The 22,846-nt window shown below is 34.8% G+C and overlaps 2 protein-coding genes and 1 long non-coding RNA gene across 3 annotated transcripts; 1 reads left to right on the forward strand and 2 right to left on the reverse strand.

Annotated features, from left to right (window-relative positions):
• LOC104789283 (protein CLAVATA 3-like) lies at nt 2,059–2,652 on the forward strand. The gene is made up of 3 exons (XM_010515008.1): nt 2,059–2,122; nt 2,223–2,269; nt 2,479–2,652. Exons 1-3 carry the CDS (start codon nt 2,059–2,061, stop codon nt 2,650–2,652), a joined length of 285 nt encoding a protein of 94 aa, XP_010513310.1.
• On the reverse strand, nt 16,606–19,793 carry LOC104787001 (aluminum-activated malate transporter 7-like). Its single transcript, XM_010512489.1, has 6 exons — nt 19,493–19,793; nt 19,147–19,287; nt 18,464–18,736; nt 17,677–17,798; nt 17,439–17,585; nt 16,606–17,237 (listed from the first exon to the last, which is right to left on the reverse strand). Exons 1-6 carry the CDS (start codon nt 19,692–19,694, stop codon nt 16,686–16,688), a joined length of 1,437 nt encoding a protein of 478 aa, XP_010510791.1. The 5' UTR covers nt 19,695–19,793; the 3' UTR covers nt 16,606–16,685.
• LOC104787002 lies at nt 22,233–22,846 on the reverse strand. Its single transcript, XR_767755.1, has 2 exons — nt 22,765–22,846; nt 22,233–22,620 (listed from the first exon to the last, which is right to left on the reverse strand). It is a non-coding gene; the product is annotated as an uncharacterized LOC104787002 (long non-coding RNA).

Raw genomic sequence — 22,846 nt, forward strand, 5'->3', positions numbered from 1 at the left:
CAAGATTCTAAATTTGTTTAAAATTACTGATCTATGTTTTTTTTTTTTTTTGAAATGACTAGGAGATTTCAGATCGAGGCTCATACATAGTAAAGTCCACACTATATAAATTAACAACGTGAATCGAATCCGTAATCTTTTAAGTTCTTACGTTTTCGGTAACTCAGAGGTTTAACCACTATCGTTAGTTTTTTCAATCGTTGTTGTGATCTATATGTTTAACATATGTTATATTCGTTTTCAATATATTTACATACCCCTATAATAAATCATGTTTTAGATTATCCATTAAAGCAAACTAGATACATTTTGTCCATACAAAAATATTATTATTACTATTATTATTATTATTATTATTATTATTATTATTATTATTGCTACAAAAACATATTGTATAGTGGTTGTAAATCAGTAAATTAGTTAAAAAGTAGTGGCACTTAATTGACCCAAAAGAGTAAGCAACCGACGAAGCAAAACGGAATCTAAAAACAATTATCAAAAGGAGAGATAATCTAAAGGTAGTATTTGGGATGATCGGACGGCTGAGATCTGATGCCATCAGATTGACACGTGTCAGTAAGTACTCCAGGTATCATTCTCTCTGCCTCATGACATCAGCCGATGGTACCCTCGATACGGCGCCGTCAAAGACTCATAGACATGTATATAAATCCCTTTAATTATTAAATATTCTTTTCCAGCAAATATAGATTTGGCATGGATTTGATACTCAATTATATTCAGGTAATTCCCATATTGTTCAAAAAAGAAATTAATGCATGTGTTTTGGATACCCAGATTTCATGATCCCCTAGTAAAAAAAAAAAAAAAAACTTTGTAATTTCATATGAGATTTGTATCATTATTTCATAAGATATCGATAAACATAAAAGATGGCGATACATATCTAATAAAATGTTATGTAAGTTAGTCGTCAACCAAATCCAAGAAAGATAACAGATCAAACAAGGTCACAACTCACAAGGATGCCAAAATAATACTAACATATTCCAATTTCAATATAGTAATAAGCAAAAAGAAAAAAAGATTTGGAGACTGAAGCAATCATTTATTACCCGGTTAGTGACGTAACATCTTACATCTACAAGAGATCCTAGAAAAGATTTATGCATAAAAGGTCAACAAATGTTAGCCGAGAGACATGAGGGATAATTGTTCTCTCGCTCACGTACGAGGAACAAGTTCGGCATGCATGTAAGATCTTATCTAACAGTTAACTTTTGGCCATCTCCTATACGTGGATGCAACGCGGTTCCGTGTAACAATATGACTAGTGTCTAGTGCTAACCTTATTAGTTGATGCATCTTTGCTAAAATATTTGAATTTGAACGTAAAATCAGCAATGTCTAGTTATGAAGTTAAATTTTGGACATGGTACTGAAATCTTTGACCACACAAAACATATGGCGATCATTTTGTGTGTTTTATCTTCTTATTCATGTCGGATTCAAATTCAAGAGTATGTGTTTGACTGCCGGGGTACGGGGGTAGAATAAGGCTCTCTCAGAAGTTGTTGTTCAGCTGTAAAAATATTTAGATGTTACTATTATTATTTTTTGTTATTATTTTAGATGCTATATGCTATTGTGGCAAGGTATTAGTTTAATTTCTTTTTGATTACGATTTTTTTTTGTCTAGAAACAGATACTATTTGTTTTAAATATCTCACAGTTTCTTACATTGGTAGGGAGAGTTTCAGTTAAAGTATGAGTATTGATTTATATAGCTAAACTATAAACAAGTTCATGAGCTCTTAATATATATGAACCTTAAATATATATACTTTAAGCCCATTGATGCGGTAGATTGATGAAGATCCTATACTACATATAATAAATCATATATTATCTAAAAGTAACAAAAAAATATCTACTTTTATTAAAAAAAAAAAAAAAATAGGAGACCCCATTCCTTCTTCTAGGTTTACGCTATAAATTGGACTGTCCCCTTCTCATTTCATCACCACAGTGAAAACAGTTTATATCTTTCTCTCTCTCTCTAGCTCTCCATCTCTCTCATTCACTTCTCTCTAGAAAATGGATTCGAGAAGTCTTGTGCTACTGCTACTCTTCTGCCTCTTGTTCCTCCATGATGCTTCTGGTCTCAATCTCTCTTCTTCTTCTAAAAACTCTGTTACTCATGTTCACGCATTCTTATAACTATCATCATAATAACTTGTTTTGGTTTATTGTCTCACCAGATCTCACTCAAGCTCATGCCGACGTTCATGCACTTCCCACGCGCAAGGTCCGCTTCAACTTGTACTAATACCTAAATATTCATATATATAGTCCAAGTCCGACCACTGTTTCATTTGCTTTAGTTGTCATGTTCTTCATATGTTCCTCTATAATTACATACGCACACTCAAACATATATATTTATATACCATTTGTATTTATTATGGTGTGCAAGTGTTAGTATGAAACATAATAAAATGGTCTTTACTTTGGCAGATGATGATGATGAAGAAGGGGAGTGAACGGGGAGGAGTAAATGGAGAGAAAGAAGAGAAGCTCAAAGGTTTAGGGCCAAATGAAGAGCTTAGGACCGTTCCTTCAGGTCCTGACCCTTTGCACCATCATGTGAACCCACCAAGACAGCCAAGAAACCACTCTCATCTCCCTTGACCTCATCTCATCTTGTTGCTTTTACTTAATGTCATATTGTATATTAACTCTTATGTTTTATCGGTTTTATCATCCTGCAAGGAGACTTTTTTTTTCTTTGTGTATTTAGTTTCATTTTGCTAAGCTTGTTTCATGAAAGTGAATGTAAGATATGCACTACTTTTGTTGCTCATGTGAATGAAATCATCGTTATCTCTTTTGAATTTCTAAGTAAAATATAACTATAGCGTTACGTTTATATTTCACACCATATTATCTGTAGAAAAATACAGTTTTTACGTAGAAAGTGCAAATAAAAAAGACAAGTATATATCTCCAAAGGAATGTACCGTTGGGAAAATTTATGAGTACGTTCGCAAATGTCAATGCAAATAATTAATGGAAGTGATAGTCATAATTAACTATACAATGGTAATGATGATGATGATTTGATGATGTGGTGGAAAGAATTAAATTTTAAATCGGGTTTGGGGCAGAGACAGGCAGTGTCAGTGTCAAGAGATGACAACTTCTATCGGAGGTTGCAAATTGCAATTGTGGAGAGGATCATCTAAACGACGACACACATTACTTGAAAAAGGTTATTTAATAGTATGAAAATATTGGTGATGGCGTAATAACAAGCCTAGAGCTAATTATTATCCTTAATGATACCAAATCTATATGATACGATATTTGGTTGTAAACGAGTAAAGACTGACACTTGAGATGTGACACTGGTGATTTCGCTCACGTCACCACTTTTCCCACCTCAAATAACGCTTACGGCTTTATCCATTCGTTTAACTATAAATTTAAGTTCTTTTCTCTTTTTACTTGCCAAATCTAAATGCTTCTTACTAAATCGATGTAAAAAGTATACAGTTGTTGTCATAACAATTTCAGGTTCTTATAAAGTATGCAATTGTTGAACCGTAGAATTTAGAATTGTATAGGATATTTCTTCACATATTACCTTTTTATTGTACGTTTTGTAAGAAAACGAACTTAGATGATTGAAAACCAGCTATTTCAAAGAAAACAAAGAGCTATAAATGTAAAACAGAAAGAAGATAAATGGATCAAATTATTTCATATTACTAGTTATTATTTCTGGAGTTTAAAGTTATTAAACGGACATACCAAAGTAATAATCAATATTTAAATTTTACATTACCATATATTAGTTAGAATCAGACTGAAGTGAACAACAAATTTCATTCATCAATGGTGTAAATTATGACATAAAAATAAATTCAGCTCGTTTCAGCAATATAGCAGTACTAGGTAACAACCCCCACATATTGCAGGATAAATCAATTCAAATAAAATTATTATTTAGGAGCTAAAGTGTTAGAATAATAATTTTACTTATAATTTTTTTGTTTATTCAAATTTACATTTAATTATTTTTTGTAAAAATAATTTTCACCCATGAAATATGGAAAAAAATTTAAACATGGTGAAAAAAGTTTTGATAAAATGTTATCAATTAAAGTAATCTGTATTTTTGTGTTTTAAAAATCAGTTCATATATTTTATATTATACATTATTATCTACATATTGACCATTAAATAGATAAGACTATTTAGACTAATCAATTAAAACTAATCCTAACTTTAAAAATGCCAAGAGAAAATAAATAAAATGGTAAATAATAATAAAAAGTGTAGTAGTGATAGAAAATTTATAGAGAAAAATGAATATCTGGGATTTTCAAAAAATTCAATACCATGTTAAGATAGTTAAATAACCATATATTATTAAATTATTAAAAAGTCAATATCTTATCATTATGATTATTTTTAGTAGTTATTTTTGTAACATCCGCGAACCAAAAATTGGTTTTTGGAGATGGGTGTCGACCAACACCTAGGTGTCGGTCGACACCACTAATTTCCGGTTCGACCAGATTGAGTTTTTAATCGATTTAGACCGGTTTGGTTTAGAGAAAACCACTAAACCGAGATATTTAAGTGTTATGTCGACCATAAGGGTTTTGGGAAGTTCTTTTGTTGCCGTTTAACGCTTTTGAGAGAAAAAGAGGAAAAAGTGTGTTCTTGAGCTTTTTGGTGATTTTTGGTGAGATTCTTGGCTGTTCTTGAGAGATTGGAAGCTAGGAAGGATCTAGAAGCTTGCTAGGAAGAATCTAGAAGCTTGCTAGGAAGGTTGGATTCGTTGCTATTGGTCTGAATCTTCCTGCAAAGAGGTGAGTGCATGACCATGGCTTATCTAAGCTAAGATCTNTGTGTTATGTAAGAGTTTGCTTGTTAGCCACTGTTCTTGGAAGTGCAGTGGTTAAAGGTGTTTGAATTGTTGGTCGTGGACGGGGACGTGGTCGTGGTCATGCTCGGGCAGGTTCCGAGGCCAGCGAGTGTGTGGTCCAGAGTTCCACGAGGAGGTACGTCAGAGGGTCGCAAGCGTATCATGAGGGACCAAAGAGGGTTAGCCGGTGTGAATGCCGGGGGTGCTGGGAACCCAGGTGTGGGGTTGCAGCAGGTGGAGCCCAGGGTTGAGATGATCGCTTGGCGGATTTATTGGCGTGCTGTTGGAGAGGTTACCGAGAGGGGTACCAGTGCAGGCTCCAGTTATACCGCATGTGGCGGGGTGCATCCGAGGGCTGCGGATGTTGAGGAGTTTCCATCTTATGTTAAGAGGATGANGCGAAATTTGGAGTTTTTGATGAAGGAAATCGCTGCTCGGCATCGGTGTCGGTCGACACCAACGCGAGGACGGCTCGAGACTTTGGCGAGTGTTGATCGACACCATGTGGAGGTGTCGGTCGACACAAACTAGGGTTTTCGGAAGTGTCGGGCAAGGTGTCGGTCGAACCATATTGTCAGCGTCGATCGACACCATCTGGTGTCGGCCGACACCCTTCTTTCAGCTACGACGGATGTTGTATGCTTTGTGTATTGCCTGGTTTGTTTTATTGATTGTTGATTGTGGCAAGTAGAGATCTTATTGCTTGTGTGTATAGCCTAGTAGATGGGAGGATTGCCTCACTGAGTGTTTATCAAATACTCATGCATCACAATTTGTGTTTGTGGTGCAAGTAAAGGCAAAGTGTGATTGTGGAATCAAGGCAATGAAGAGGAGGATGTTCTAGGGACTCGATTGGATGTTGTCTGGCATTGTTAGGTTGCTAGAGCTGAGTCATTAGAAACATTGCTAGGTTGCCGGTTTCATGTTTCTTGTTGTTTGGTATTTGGATATTGCTTATGCTATGATATTAGATTGTTATTAGATTATTATTGGATTATTATTGGATATTGGTTTTGTTATTCCGCTGTTGATTGTGAATGTGGTTAGGTGACTAGTGGATATGAGACCACTAGTTGTAGTTTATTTATATATATATTATTTATTATTTATTAAAAGAAAAAAGGTTGGTCCTTTCATTTTGGTATCAGAGCCCTTATGGTTCTAGGTTTGGGTTCACTAGGCTTTTTGCTGTATATGTTTGGGATTTGCATGTTTTGATTGATTATGTGAGTTAGTCAATTTTNAGAATGAGTAGTTCCCCTGATACCGAGATCTTGATGATTATGTTCCAAGAGTGAGACGGTATAACTCGAAGACACTGGTCTGAGAGTGAGATCGGTATGGCTCNCGGTGAGTTTGTATTTTTTGTTTTTTGTGTATTTGTGTTATGTAAGAGTTTGCTTGTTAGCCACTGTTCTTGGAAGTGCAGTGGTTAAAGGTGTTTGAATTGTTGGTCGTGGACGGGGACGTGGTCGTGGTCATGCTCGGGCAGGTTCCGAGGCCAGCGAGTGTGTGGTCCAGAGTTCCACGAGGAGGTANTAGGATTGCGAGGCCGGTGATGCTGGAGTCCTGGGAAGGGGGGTTACAGCAGGTCTGAGCCGGGAAAGGCATGTTTGCCAGATACATAAGTTCACGAGAAGCCTTCATGGTAGGATAATCTAATCGTTGCGACGATGTTGGATTACGTTAATTTTGGATGGACAGGGTTGCAAGATTCAAGGTTTTGGTAAGCTTGCTGAGGGAGACAAGGAAAGAGGTTTGAGTTGGCGGCTTGCAAAGCATTTGACGCGGTGAATTAGAATGTGCGAACGTATGGTACTTGTTTATTTTATTACGTTCGTATTGATGATTTGCTGTGGAGAATTGCTAAGCAAAAAGCTAACTTTGTAATAAGCTATCTTGTGGAAGTTTTCCTAAGAAACAAGTTACTAGAGGTTCTTCGATGGACAAGAGATGTTGACATCCGAGTGGTGGAGAGTTGATGTCGGCTTACTGAATTTTTGTTTAGTAGAGCTGAAGACGCAACTAGAGGATTTGTTGAGCAGGGGACTCTTTTGTCTTAACACTTCACTGTGGGGAGCATCGGTGTTCATCAAGAAGAAAAACGAGGTATGGGTTTATGAGTTTGTGGCGATGTCGTTCGGGTTGACTAACGTGCCAGCAGCGTTTATGAGGTTGATGAACAGCGTGTTTCAGGAGTTTCTGGACGTGTCTGTCATCATTTTCATCGACGCTATCCTGGTATTTTCTAAGAGTCGTGAAGAGCATGCATTTGAGAGCAGTTCTGGAGAAGCTGCGGGAACAGAAGTTGTTTGCTAAGTTGAGCAAGTGCAGTTTTTGGCAGCATGAGATGGGTTTCTGGGTCACATTGTTTCTGTAGAGGAAATTTCTATAGATCCGGCGAAGATTTAGGCTATCAAAGATTGGCCTAGACCGCAGAATGCCAGAGAGATCAGGAGTTTCCTTGGGTTGGGAGGTTACTACAGGAGTGACTGGAGGGTTTTGCAAGCCTGAAGGAGATGTTGACTACTACGCTAGTGTTGGTTTTGCCTGAGCAGGAGATGGAGTCTCTGGCAGGAGAGATCAGTGCGTTGGGGTTGTGTGCTGTTTCACAGGAACCGTTGGGTTTGGAAGCAGTTGATAGAGCAGATCTTCTGAGTAGAGTGCGGTTAGCTCAGGAGAGGGATTTGGGGCTGGTGAATGCCTTTAAGGATGTGGATTCAGAGTATGAGGTCTCAGATAATGAAACTATCTTAGTGCACGGTCGGGTTTGTGTGCCCAACGATGAGGAGTTGAGGTAGGAGATTCTGAGAGAGGCTCATGCGAGCAAGTTTTCTATTCATCCAGGAGCGACTAAGATGTACCGTGACCTCAAGAGGTACTATCACTGGGTCTGGATGAAGAAGGATGTGGCTAGTTGGGTTTCGAGGTGCGATTTATGTCAGCTAGTGAAGGCTGAGCATCAGGTTCCTGACGGTTTACTGAAGAGTTTACCCATTCCTGAGTTGAAGTGGGTTATGATCACCATGGATTTTGTGGTAGGATTGCCAGTGTCACGGCCCTTTGATACTATTTGGGTCATTGTGGACTGGTTGACTAAGTCAGCATATTTTTTGGCCATTTAGAAGATTGATGGAGCAGCTGTCTTGGCTAAGAAGTACGTAAGGGAGGTAGTCAGGTTGCATGGGGTGCCAGCGAGTATTGTGTCTGATAGGGATTCTAAGTTCACTTTGGTGTTCTGGAAGGCATTTCAGGCAGAGATGGGCACTAAGGTGCATATGAGTACTGCTTATCATCGCCAGACAGATGGACAGTCAGAGAGGACGATCCAGATGCTGGAGTATTTGCTGAGGATGTGTGTTTTGGATTGGGGTGGCCATTGGGCAGATCACCTGAACCTGGTAGAGTTTGCTTACAACAACAGTTATCAGGCGAGTATTGGGATGGCTCTTTATGAGGCTTTGTATGGGAGACCATGTCGTACACAGTTATGCTGGACTCAGATGGGGGAGAGGAGCATGTTTGGTGCTAGTTTTGTTCAGGAGACCTCAGAGAAGTTTCGGGTTCTCAAGATAAACATGAGGGAGGCTCAGGATAAGCAGAGGAGTTATGCAGATAGGAGGAGGATAGATCTTGAGTTTCAGGTAGGAGACAGAGTGTACCTCAAGATGGCTATGTTGCAGGGTCCGAACAGGTCATTGTCGGAGACTAAGTTGAGTCCGAGGTATATGGGTCCATTCAGAGTGATTGAGCGGGTTGGACCAGTGGCATATAGACTGGAGTTACCTGAGGTTATGCGTGCATTCCATAAAGTTTTCCATGTGTCTATGTTGCGGAAGTGTCTTCGTGAGGGTGAGCAGGTGTTGGCTAAGATTCCGGAGGATCTTCAGCCTAACATGACTTTGGAGGCGAGACCAGTGAGGGTTCTCGGGAGGTAGATCAAGGAACTTCGGAAGAAGAAGATTCCTTTGATGAGAGTCCTTTGGGACTGTGATGGTGTTGAGGATCAGACTTGGGAGCCTGAGGCGAAGATGAAAGCCGCGACTTGAGCTTGTTTAGCCTGAACCCGTCTGTAATCCGTGGCTGGAGCGGGAATGGAGTATTCCAGCCCATCTCTCTTGTTTACTCGGTCGCTTGGGGTGGTTGGTTGTGCTACTCAGTAACAAGATGAGGTGGTGAGAGGGGTACAAAGTTTCCGTGAGGCAGGGTTTTTGGAGAAAAGTTTCCTGAAATAGAAGTTTCCAGAAGTGGAAAGTTTCCAAAAATGGAAAGTGCTAAATATGGAAAGTTTTACGGGAGTTAGAATTTGTCCATTTTAGCGGTGGAGAGCCTTGGAGGGGCTTGTGTGGCCTTAGTGGTGGGTTTTCGAGTCAGTGTGCCCGTGTGTGGTGATCTTTTTAGACATTGTGTGGCCTTTGTGGCGGGCTGTTTAGCCGTGTGTGGCCTTTGTGGCGGGCTGTTTAGCCATTGTGTGGCCTTTGTGGCGGGCTGTTTAGCCAATTGCGTGGCCTTTGTGGCGGGCTGTTTAGCCAGAGTGCATGTTTAGGCGGTCCTTCAGGACAGATGGTCTTTGTGACGGTCCTTTGTGACGAGTGGCCTTAGTGGCGGTCCTTTTTAGGACATTTGTTTGGCCTTGGTGGCGGTCCTCTTTAGGACATTTTGTTTGGCCTTGGTGGCGGTCCTCTTTAGGACATTTTGTTTGGCCTTTGTGGCGGCCCTTGTGGCATGTATATGATCCTTGTGTGGTCATGAGGTATTCCAGTGAGGGGATATGTGGTTGGTAGGACATTGAGATGTTTTACGCGAGCCATGGAAAGGAAACCTGGATAGGGATAGGACTCAGACGTGTTCAGAATTGTTTGCTCGCGGCTCTTGGGGGACTTAGGTTCTCCTAGTACTGCCATATTCAAAGACTTTGTGGCTTGGGAATATGGTTGGTATATCGACTTCGGATGACGATCCGGAGGCGCGCTGTAGGGTAGCAACCCGAGAGACAAGTTGGATTTAAGAGTTTTTAATCGATTTGGACCGGTTGGTTTAGGAAACACCACTAAACCGAGATATTTAAGTGTTTTGTCGACCAGAAGGGTTTTAGGAAGTTTTTTTGTTGCCGTTTAACGCTTTTGAGAGAAAAAGAGGAAAAAATGTGTTCTTGAGCTTTTTGGTGATTTTTGGAGAGATTCTTGGCTGTTCTTGAGAGATTGGAAGCTAGGAAGGATCTAGAAGCTTGCTAGGAAGAATCTAGAAGCTTGCTAGGAAGGTTGGATTCGTTGCTATTGGTCTGAATCTTCCTGCAAAGAGGTGAGTGCATGACCATGGCTTATCTAAGCTAAGATATCTAGTTTTTATGTGATTTGGTGCTTATGTGGTTGTTTATTTGAGTTCTCTATGGTATTTTGTCGCTACTTTGGCTGGGTTTGGCTTCTGGGAAGGCATGGAGCGGATTATAGAAGATTGGAGGCGAAATTCGTAGTTTTTGATCGAAGGAAATCGCTGCTCGGCATCGGTGTCGGTCGACACCAGTTGGGGTGTCGGTCGACACCAACGTGAGGACAGCTCGAGACTTTGGCGAGTGTCGATCGACACCATGTGGAGGTGTCGGTCGACACAAACTAGGGTTTTTGGGAGTGTCGGGCAAGGTGTCGATCGACACCATATTGTCAGCGTCGGGCAAGGTGTCGGGCAATTAACACTATCGAAAATGTCGGTATATTCATTTAATGTTTAAAAAGATGATAGCAAATATACGCATGCGATAGCTCTGAGACGGATCCGTATCCGATTCGGATCCGCCGTATTTACGTTATCACTATCCGTATCTGGCTCCGAAACCTCGGATATCCAGATTTTGGGTATCCGTAAGAAAAATTGGATATCCGTGGATCTCCATATCCGCTCCGAATTTCTGTCATCTCTTCATCTCTCGCTCTCTCTACGTCTTCTTGTTTTCACCCTCCTCTCTCTGTTTCTCTCTTTTGTCGGATTTCATGGCGAGAAAACAAGGATTTTGTTCTACATAGCTGATTCGGTGAACCTCCTGTCGCGGATCTCAGATCTATTTGGTCGGTGAATTGGAGTTTTATTTCAATCTTATATCAAAAACAGTGAAATAAAATCAAAAAATAGGAATAACAAACAAATAAAGCACACCATTACTCTGCAGATTCGTAACGGAGGAAAATGGAAGATTCATATGATGGTGGTTTAATGGTGGAAAAGAAGAAAAAAAATGTCGAAAAGAAAGCTTTCGTAGGCGAAAAAGGAAGAAAAAGAGACTTGACCAAAAAAAAATCTTAAAAGCTAAATGGACCTATTATAGGCTTTGGCCCATAAGTTTATCTCATTTATCTATTGCATAGTCTATTAACATTTAGTAGTCCACTAATAATATTAGATCCACTAACAATGCAACCAGATTAGGGATATCTATCTTAACATTTTTGGAGTACAAATTTGTGTCCTTTTTTCTGTTATCCGGGTCGCATTTTTTTTGGCTTTTAAACCGATTCAAAAAATCGGATCTTTCCTTTCCTTATCACACGGGTCGGGTTTTTTATAAACATTTAATCCGCTTATGAAAATCGGATCTTCCCTAAAAATATAGCTAATACAATTTGCAACATCCCTAAAATATCGAAAGTAATTTAATTCTTAAAGAAAACGATTTCGGTCCTAAAATCTCGCCTAAATATGATGTTTACTTATCTACATTCGATTTTTAGGTAAGATTTTAAAGACTTATTATTTGTATTAATTATTATTATTATTACTAAAATCTCGATTATTTAATCGAAACATAACAATTTAATCTAAAATAACTATATTCCCTTATCTAGAAAAATATTTGGGTTATGATTTAGCACATATATAGTAAATATTTATGTTCATACACTTCATATTTAATATTTTCTTCCTCCTAATATTTATAAAACCGATTATATAGAAACAAATAAGTAATTGCGTTAAGATTTTATTCCAATTTTGTTATAGTGTCAAATATATTATGCTTGGCATCAAGATTTTTTTTTACCTACTTTCGTCTACTATAAATACTCTATGGAATTGCATTTCTCATATCATCAAACACACAAATCTACTATTTTTTATATCGTGAATGCACCATTTTATTAAAAGCAAGAGACTATCAAGAAGATGACATATACCTAAAGAAGCTTGATTTAATTTGCAAGCTGATATGGTTGTTGGATTTAAATTTTATCTTAATATCTATCTTTGCGTTTGAACGGCTTCTTTTTAATGGCTATCATTTAGTCAAGTTTTTATATAATTATTTTCCATGTCTATATATATATCTTTGATGGAAGGAAAATGTAAATATCAAATATTTTGCAGTTGCTAATTCCTTTTTTGTTTATAGATTTTTTTTTTTGGTGTAGATTTTAGTTCTTGAATATTAATTTGTTTGTTTGTCAAAAAAAAAGAATATTAATTTGTTTATTTTTAGTTTTTATCAATAACTATTTTTAAAAACGTTTCTAAAGTTTTTTATTTTCATTTTTCCTTTACACTACATATGGGGTTATATAAAAAACACCTCATGGGGTTATATGAGGGGACAGATTTGATACAAATATTAATAAAAATAAAACCTATCATTATAACTCAATACTACAATAAGGGTTAAATTTATTTTGTTAACATTACTAATATCAGATTATATCAAATCGTATTAGTTTAATTAAGAGTGTTAAACAAAAATTGTCTAGCGGTATAACATATATATATATATATATAATCAATAAATATACTCATAATACAAAAGCATAAATTTTTATACAGAAAAATTAAATACAAAAATTGTCTCGTGGTGTACCACGGGGTAAATCCTAGTTTGGTTTACAAATTTTGAACTATTCGGAGTTGGATCTGTATCTACTGGTTCTATAATTTTAGTATCCGGATCTGGAACCGCTGATCCTATTTCTTGGAACAGATATGACTAAATCATGGATCAGATCTCGGATACCAGATAATTGGTCTCAGTCCTAGTAGCATGCAGGTAGAGTAAAATACATAATCCCCCTTTTAATAAAAGGGAAGTACACAACTTAGTTTTTGTAGACTTTATAAAAAATATAAATGGTTACAAATGCATAAAAATAAAAAATAGGTTATATATAGGATATACATTAACCCTATACTCTTCATAAGATAACTCTTCATATATAGATAATAAATGATAAATGATAAATGATATCCATAAATCGTGGAGCAAGATTTAGTTATAATATATATGAAGATCCTCCTTTCGTATGTTTGTATCAAATCGTAGACTTTATAAAAAATAGAAATGGTTACAAATGCATAAAAATAAAAATAGGTTATATATAGGATCTACATTGACCCTATACTCTTCATAAGATAACTCTTCATATATAGATAATAAATGATAAATGATAAATCCTCTTTTTAATAAAATGGAAGTACATAACATTGTTTTGGTAGACTTTATAAGACTTTATAATTTTAATAAATGGTTACAAATAGGTTATAGATTAATCTATATATTAATTAGTTACAAGTTGATAGTTCATATATTAAAGGTAACAAATAAAACCTTAATTGTAACAGAAAATCTTAAACGTGATATTCCAAATTGATAGTTCATGGATATTCCAAACTTTATTTTCGGAAGATCACGTTGTTTCCAAAGATCTACAATTACAATATTACCAATTTATTTTCCTGAGATTTTATTGATAGACCACAACGTTAACCAAGTTATTAAAGGGGATAAAAATATACTCTCAATCATAAATAGAAAGTACACAACTTTTTTTTGTATAATAAAACGGAAGTACACAATTTTTTTTGTATAATAAAACGGAAGTACACAACTTTTTTTTGTAGAATATATAATTTTTATAAGTTGGTTACAAAATAAATAATATATTAAATATAGGTTGGTTACAAAAAAAAAGTTATAGATGAAATCCGTGGGCTATATGAAATTACAAATACACTTCAGAATATCTCAAAGAATCCTCTTATAGATAATATTCCAATGATTTATACAATTTCCAAAAAAAATCTTAATTATTCCATATATTGTTACACTATATATAGTGTTAGGCACAAAAATATACTGTTAGGTATAAAAAAGAATAAAATCTTGGCAATTAATCACACTTAATCGTGATTTCTGAGATTTTATGTGGATTTCAAAATAAAATCTGACCTAACATCCTTCCAAGCTTTTAATATAAATCAATGTCTTTAAAACCGGACCGGAAGGTGAACCGGAAGTCTTTCGGGTCACTGGGTCAACAAGTCGGACCGATTGAATTACAGGTCAATTAGTTTATTAGTTTGATTACATTTTATGAATATAACATCTACTTTTTATAAATATATGAACAAAACATACATAGTTAGGTACTAAGCAACTAAAATTAAACTTTTAAATGATTAGATAAAATAACTAACTGATTCTTTTATAAATAACAACATTTATTTTTAATTTGGTTTGAGTTTAAAGTGTGACCAAAATAAAATATTTTAATTTGAGATCGACAACACGGTCCGACCATCCTGTTCAACCACCGGTTCACGGGTTTTTCTATTTTTTTGCGGGTTTAATTTTTTAGGTTTTTAGAGGTTACCATGACCGGAATATCTATCGGGTTGTGGTTGGATCGAACCGACCGGCCGGTCTGGTCCTGATTAAAAAACATTGATATTAAATCATTCAGATCTCCATTCACCAAAATACATATTCATACAAAAAAAAATAATAATAACAATCGTTTCTCAGTTTATAATGCTAAACCGTCTTCTAAATTATATTTTATTTTGAAATTATAATAAAGATAAAAGAAATTTTAATCCATGCTCTAGCACGGGTCCAAATCTAGTAATATATAAAGGATTACACCCGAAATGTAACTTTATGTTGGATAATATGGATACAACATAATGGTGATTCAAATATATAAAATCACTAGTCTGAGAGGGTAGACGATCATATTCGTGGTGATTTGGTATTTTGCGTAATTAAAAAATAATCTTAGATAATTTTTGTAAAATTAACTTTGAGATCATTTTAATGATTCTAATAACTTTAGAATACTTGTAGTTGACATTCAAAGTTTTGCCAAAATAATTCATAGGTATGCTAGATACTATTCAAAATAAAAAAAATTTCAGGAGTCCAAGAGTCCTTTAATCTGATGAATATGGAGCGTAATGACTTGATGATAGTACCAACGAGAATGCATGTGCTATGCGATATGCACCATCATTGCTCTGACTCGCGTAGTATGTTTGTTTCGATTACATGCAGTATATTCTTTAACTATGGCAAACATCTAATATCCAAACATGGAAACTAAATAAAAATGATCATTGCTCTAACATAATGCAAAAATTTTGTGTGAAGTGACCTTAGTGCAGTGGCCAAATGTAAGTCCTTAATACACAAGGCACTATCACACCAGGGATCGAGTCCTGCTTCCTACGAATGTAGAGATTAGGCTAATGGGTCAGCCTGTTGTGGCCTAATGCTGAAAAAAAAAAAATGCAAAAATTTTGGTATTGCAAATAATGATCGCAAACCCCTATGGAAAACTTATATCTATGGCTTATGGGTTGGAAAGCTACTCACCAAGTTTTGTGCATACCGGAGTTTGTTTGCCTTTTTTTTTTGTATCATCTCTCAAGACTGGTTACTTGGTTAGATGTGTCTTTGATCTACTCATCAAGTTGTGGACGCATGAACTAGTATCTTCTATTCTTCACCAAGAAAGGGTATGACTTTTAGAAAATGTTATTTTATCACTGTTGTGTTGAAAGACATTGTATACAAAGGCCACGCAGTAACATTAATAATCTTTTTTTTTCAATTGAGATTTACGATTTTTCTAGGAACTGTCCTCTCATAATACTCCTCGTTGATATATGTCTAATTTCCTCCTCATTAGTTGTTTAATGTCTACACTACAAGGATGTTGTTATTACATGCTAGTTCTGCAAATTAACCAAATCGAACCGGAACCAAAGTGAAAAGAAGAATCAAAATTTTAAAATACTATAAGAGATAAGAAATTTTACAACAAAATTTTAAAATACTATAAGAGATACTAAATTTTACAACCAAAAGAATCAATACTTATTTGGAAAAAAGTAATCGATTTCTTTAAATACTACATAAAACAAGAAACAGATGTTGAATAGTCATTTTTATTCATCAAAGTTTTGAGCTCAAATACAAGAATTCATGGCACAACAAATCAATATATAACCCTAGATGCATGTTAGAGTTGAGTCGTATATCTTGTGTTTTAAGTCTTTTGCTTTTCTCTCGATTATGTCCCTTGTTGAGGTCTCTCTCCTTTATAGAGAAATCTTTTTACATGGAGAGTATTGAGGTCTACTCAAGCCTTTAGAGAGTAGCACTCACTTGACATAGGAATATATTATGTATCTTAATATTGTAAATTGTAGTTAAAATGTTATGTACAAAGATTGATATGATTTAATTTTTTAGTCCTAATTTTTTTTAATGTGATGTGGTTTAATTTCTAGATATATTATGATTAATTGATTATTAATGGGATTATATGTACAAAGAAAGATGTTATACTTAATTCTAGTGATCATACATAAAGTTTAGGCTCTAAAATATACTTCACAAATCATATGAGTAAGGACTTGAATAAGTGATAGATATATATGAGTAAGGACTTGAATAAGTGATAGATATATCACAACATATATTAGAATCAATAAAAATTATAATGGATCATTATGAATTCTTTTAGGACTACCATTATCTACATTCTACGACATCACAAAGACATTTTACGTGTACATGTGTATTACTGTCTTCACGTTTCTCATGGTTCGTAACCTCGTTCGAGCGATTATCATTTTTTGATGTGTCATCATTATTACCATCATCTTCAATAATTGTAACCACATGATCATCATGACATTTGATTGGCCGGCCACAAACAATGCTTTTTGCATTTGTTTTCTCGAAAGACAAAGGCCGTTCAGTCTTGTCCTTAAATTTTGCAGCGGATGCTAGTTCATGTAGGGATTCCAAGATTTTCTCTGTCAGATTAATAATGTCGATGAGCAAGGAGATCGCGGTCAGAAGTGAGATCAATTCTAGTGGCTCAACTTCTTTCAAGATGCCTGAATTAAGTAAGTTGGTGAGAGATTTGCATGCAGATCGTGCGTTTTGGACATGAAGATCACATGAAGATGGTTTCGTCATTTTCTTTAACGACATTGACATTTCTTTCATCGCTTTGCCTGACTCCAAACTCATTCTTTTCAAAGGTTCTCGTAGTTTATTTTTTATTTCAACTGGTACCTGAAAAATTATAACAAACGAATGAATAACTTTTAAAATAAATAAATGAGGAGTTTATAGAAAAGTGGTTTAGACAAATTATTTCGTAAGACTTTGAGAAGGCTTCTAAAGGCAAAATTGTTTTTCAATTTAACTTACAAAACCTACATCAAGAACATTATATTGGTTTCAAGTTTACGAATTGATTTGGTGTAACAATACCTTAGTATCATCAGTATTAAGATATGAATTGAGGGCATGAATACGGTAAGCACACTGTCGGATGAGTTCACCGAGAGCTAGATATTGTTTCCAAGGGTGTCGGAATCTGAATTGGCCGTGACCAGGCTCCCATTTTGCAAAATTAGCCTATATAAGAAAACGACAAAAAAACATAATGAAATGAGATATAGTGGTGAAAATAAAGCAAGAAGTGAAAATTTCAGGGTACACCACTAACCAAAGATTCTTCATTGCTTTTTGAGTTGAGAACACTTTTATAGTTGTCAAAATCCTTTTTTCGTTTGTCAACCTCTTTGGTGTCATCATTTCCTACAGCTTCACAATACTTGTCCCCAAAATCTGCCAAACTCCAATTTTTATTTTTCTTGATAGTAAAAATAAATATTCCATTCCATATCATAGTGTCAATCCAATGTAATATATATAGTAGGATTTTATATATACACCAACTTTTTAAAAATACCTAGAAAAAAAACATATTTTGATGTTAACTTTGTAAACTATTTTAAGAAATTAGCACCCAATCAAGGAGTTTATGTTTTAATTTAAGTGTGCTTGACAGAAAAAGTTACAAAATTCTTTAAAACAAAAAGAAAAAATAAACGGAGATCTCAAATCTTTTTTTTTTTTTGATAAAGTATATCAAATTTCATTCCATGAAATTGTTTTGTTTATAATATTTTTTTATCAGCATTCAGTTTTAACATAATTAAAGACTTTTAATATTCTTCTAACTTGAATAAAGTTATAATTCTTACAAATAAAGATTTTAACAGTGAAACAAAATTCTCTAACATGTTATAGTTGTTAAAGATCATTATCAAAAATATCCTTATTAGTCATCACACAAAATGGAAGCGAATAAGAAAACTTGAAACTTTTCCCACGAGAAAGAAGCTCGTGACCAAGTGGCAAAACATCTGCCACGCATCTAGAGTTCCAAACTAACCTTAAAAGAGTTATACTGTTCAAATCAGAAAAAAATCATAATGAAAGGGAGATACCTAACAAGAAAAAGGAGAGTTTCTCTAAGTTAGAGGCCAGGAGTGAATGAAGATCTTGGCCGGCCCAAACAGGGCAGACAAAGATGGAGATAAGGACACAACTGAGCCCTCCGATAATCACTGTGGATATTCTCTTATGGGTCAGCATTAGAACCTGCTCCTCTCTGAACCCCGACACTGATATCAACGCAAAAGTGAGTATGAATATCAACAGGCTGTAATCGTATCTCGCCTTCACCCGCGGGACGAACCTCACAAACGTCGACAAGGCAGCTATATAACACCCAACCAAAAGAGAAAAAAAATACATTAATCCGAGTAGTAATTATCAATTTTTGGCTGTGATCTGTCTCAAACGCTAACTTTTAGTGTTATATATCTTTCCTTTTCCCAACCCCATAATTAACTATAATCCGGACTGGAGGATAAGTGTTTCACTAAAAATAAATCAGTAAACCGAATATTAACATTACGTGCTCAAACGTTTAGCACGAATTGAATTAACCCATACTGTTCAAAGAGATGATCAAACTCCGGCCAATGAAAAGGACTCAAGGAACAATAGCCAATAAATGTTATATAATAACATGTAAATACAAAAACAAACTTGAATGCAAAGAAACAATAATATCTTCTTCCTTATGGTTATATATATATACAAGACTTAATTTATATACATATACCTTGTACAAAGACAAATATTGCAAGAAGAATGGGTTCTCCTGTTGCACCAGACATGCTGGCCAGGTGATGAGCTCCGATTCCAAGTGCCCCGGCGAAGAGTGTCGCCGCCACTCTGTTAAATCCTTTACCGATCGTGGCCCCTAATATATATATACACACCATCTAAGTATATTATTACAAACGACAATTAAAGTGAGATCTTTAACTATAACACGTGATCATGTTGTTATCCAAACTTTATTTCTTGTAATATTTACTTATTGCATGGCATGCATGCTGGATGCAGAGATCATGAAGGAGAGTAATAATAAAAAGATAAAAATAAAGAATACGAATTAGACGGACCAACAGAGAACTCGAAGACGACAACAACCGTCATAACAGCCCACATTGCATTAACACCGAAGCTGTCGTAGAGAGGTTGGTAATAATAGAAAGAAGAGACCAAGGCAAGAACCAGACCCACTTTAAACGAGTGAACAACTCTCCTCGGGTCTTCTTTTGCCAGTCTTTTCCCTTCTCTCACAATCTCTCTCACTTTTTCCATATCTGTAGATTTGTCTCAACAAACCTTTTTGATTACCAGTTACCAGGGAGAGAGAAAGAGAGTATATTAGGAGAGATATTTGTGAGTGTGGGTTTTATCACATGTTATCATGATCCAGCTATTATTTATAAGGAGACTGTAAGAGAGAATCTGATGGACACCTTATAAAATGATATTAAATTATATCTTGGCTTTTGTATACCACTTATCAAAAGAAAATATCATGTGTTTTCTTTACATACTTTTCAGGTATTAATATATCAGAACTTGGCTTTCAATATTATATTTTACTAAATGAATATCTAGTTTTTTAAATGAATAAATATGGCCTCTCTTTATCTAATATATCATCTCATTTCATTTTAGTAAATGCATTCCAACTAAAAAATTTGATAAACAACCTAAAACTAGCAAAAATAGTTTTAATTATAAAAATTTTTCAGTTTTATATTAATTCACTCATAAATATAAAATTCTCATATTCTTATGTATAAAATTAAATAGAATTAAAATAGGGTTTAATATTCATACTTTACTAGACTTGCAAAAATGTTATAAGAAAAATAAAAAATTGTAAAACACAACTTAAAAATTAACTACATCAAAATAATGCTCGTTATTTCTAAAGATACAGTAGTATAATTTTTTCGGTAATTTTCGATGTTACTGTAATTGGATTTTTAATGCATTATTTATACATAAAAATTGATATTTATTTTGTGGAAAACAAATTTTGATTATATATCATTGTTATTTTCTTGATTTCCCTATATTTCATTTTATTTATAGAAAGCAATGCCTATAAAAGAAATGCCCCAAATTTTTTATTAACAAAACATATGCTAAAAGTTTAGAAAAGCTCGTAATATTTTTTGATATTTTGTATGATATATTTTTTTTAATGATATTCCACGAAACAATCAAATTACGATCAGGTAACTGATCCACATGCACACATAACTGAATCAGGTATAATGAGCTAATCCTGCAAATATTTTGTTCTCCCAAATTTGGCAACTTTCTAAGGTGTTGAGGGTGATTCTTCGTTCTTGGGCTTTACCACAAGCTATTTTTCTTGTTTTGTTTTTATATATCTCCCTCTCCTCTATTTTAACTCTTGCATCATATAGAAAAACAAATTAATCAAACGACTCCCATATTAGAATTACTATACCTTAGTGTATATTGTACATGTTCAAATCTCAGCGTTACAAATATGCTGAGTTTAACTCATTAATTAGTGACATACATACTATACTTCCACTTTTTGACAGATGTGTGATACTTCTTTATTAAATCTCAGTATCAACACATGTCATATATGATCAGCTTATAATTAAGTGTACAAGAAGCTGTTAATGACTCTCAGTACATTGATTTGTATCGTACTTTATTTAAGCTTTAAATAGTTCTCCGTTGCGATATATATAATAGAAATTTTAATAAAAAGAAAGAAAACTCTCCAAGCACCTAAATATATGTGTAAACTGATTTTCGTGAGAACATTGTCCTTGTATTCCTAACATATGAGAGAGGTGTTGTACAAATCAGGGATGGACCGTGGTAAGTTCTTGCATCACTGGGCTAGCTCAACTTGTACCCTCCACTCCTGGACTCCATACCCAAATGAGGAAAAAGGTGATTGTACTCTTTTCAACTCGTCAAATTATTAATTTTTAGAATTAACTCATCCATATGATGATCCTTTATGAAATTTTTAATCGTGGACTATATAACTTAGTGAAAGAAGCCACATAAACTCTATTTCTATCAAATTATATGCTTCCTATACAATATAAGAGCTCAAACTACGAATGACCACTAAAATTTAAAATGTAAGGCCACTAATAATAGATCATCTCTATTTGGATTACGACATGTGCTAAAGTAGATGAGTTGTCTCTTTGCCGCATTCCAAAACTATACTTACCCAACTTCTTATCAAACCGATTTGGTATGTGGTAATGGGAAACAGAACCTCAAGTTGTCCTATAAGGACTAAGTAGCGCATGCCCTTAATTATATCGTGAATTTCCTACCTATTTCCTATTAAACCACTTTGGTTTCATAATTTTCCTAATTCATGTCAAAACATCTTTAGACTGAATTTATCTAGTTTTTGCATGCGATACCGAAGATTAGCAGATTTCAACCTATATAACAAATTAAGAATATTTTAAATGCAAAATAAATAATTCACTAACAGCTAAATGTCATTGACTCTAGCTTGGTTTCATGATATTGATGGTTTCGTACTTCAATTTATAACAAGTGGCGCAGTAGGATCGGATGACATGGAAAATGCAAGCGCTGAGTCACCGCACTCACTATCTATGTTGTAAGTTGTAACAAGGAATCAAACTCCAATACCATTTTTTCTTCCTCTTTCATAATTAAGTCGATGTCTAGATTCGTTTCAGCCTCAAATCAGACACTTTAATTCTTCATTTCATTCTTTATATGTTTCTGTTGAGTAAAAAAGTTACATCGCATTAATGACTAAATAAATAACAAACTCAAAAGATCACAAGAAGAAAGAAAATCTCGATGAACAACGAGCTAATTAAGAGAGTAAACCAAAAGGTAAAACTGTAAAAGTAGACAAGTAGTCATGTACGATTTACACTACGTACGTACATGAATAAGCTTTGTGATATTTCGGAAGTCAGTGTGCATACAGAAAATGAACATCACTATATATGATCTTGGAAAAAAAAAAACTGACTTAATTAGCCTAAGAATTGCATGTACATACGAGAACAAAATTACTTATAAGTCAAACGAGCATGCATCATCTTCTAATAGATCCAGTGTCTACTTCCTCAAAAGAAAGATGATATGTCCTTGAAAGAACTTGTCACTTACAATCCAAGAAAAAAAAAAAGGCCAAGGGACATAGATCCTTGATGTTTGAACTTTGAACTCACTGCACAAACCAAACATAAGAGATTTTAAAGCAATATAATTAATTCTGGTAATAACTATCTCATCAGTAAAGCAAGAAAGATGCATGAATTATTTCTATTTAACAAACAAGGTAGTATCAACCAAGGACTACGTGAAACCATACGTAAAATCTAAGATCCATTGTCGTGAAGCTTGTTTCAACCTAAAGCGTGACTTATGTAGTCTATAAACAATAAACTTTTTTT

This window comes from Camelina sativa, chromosome 5 (genome assembly GCF_000633955.1).
Source record: "Camelina sativa cultivar DH55 chromosome 5, Cs, whole genome shotgun sequence".
In the NCBI taxonomy this organism is placed as follows: Eukaryota; Viridiplantae; Streptophyta; class Magnoliopsida; order Brassicales; family Brassicaceae; genus Camelina; species Camelina sativa.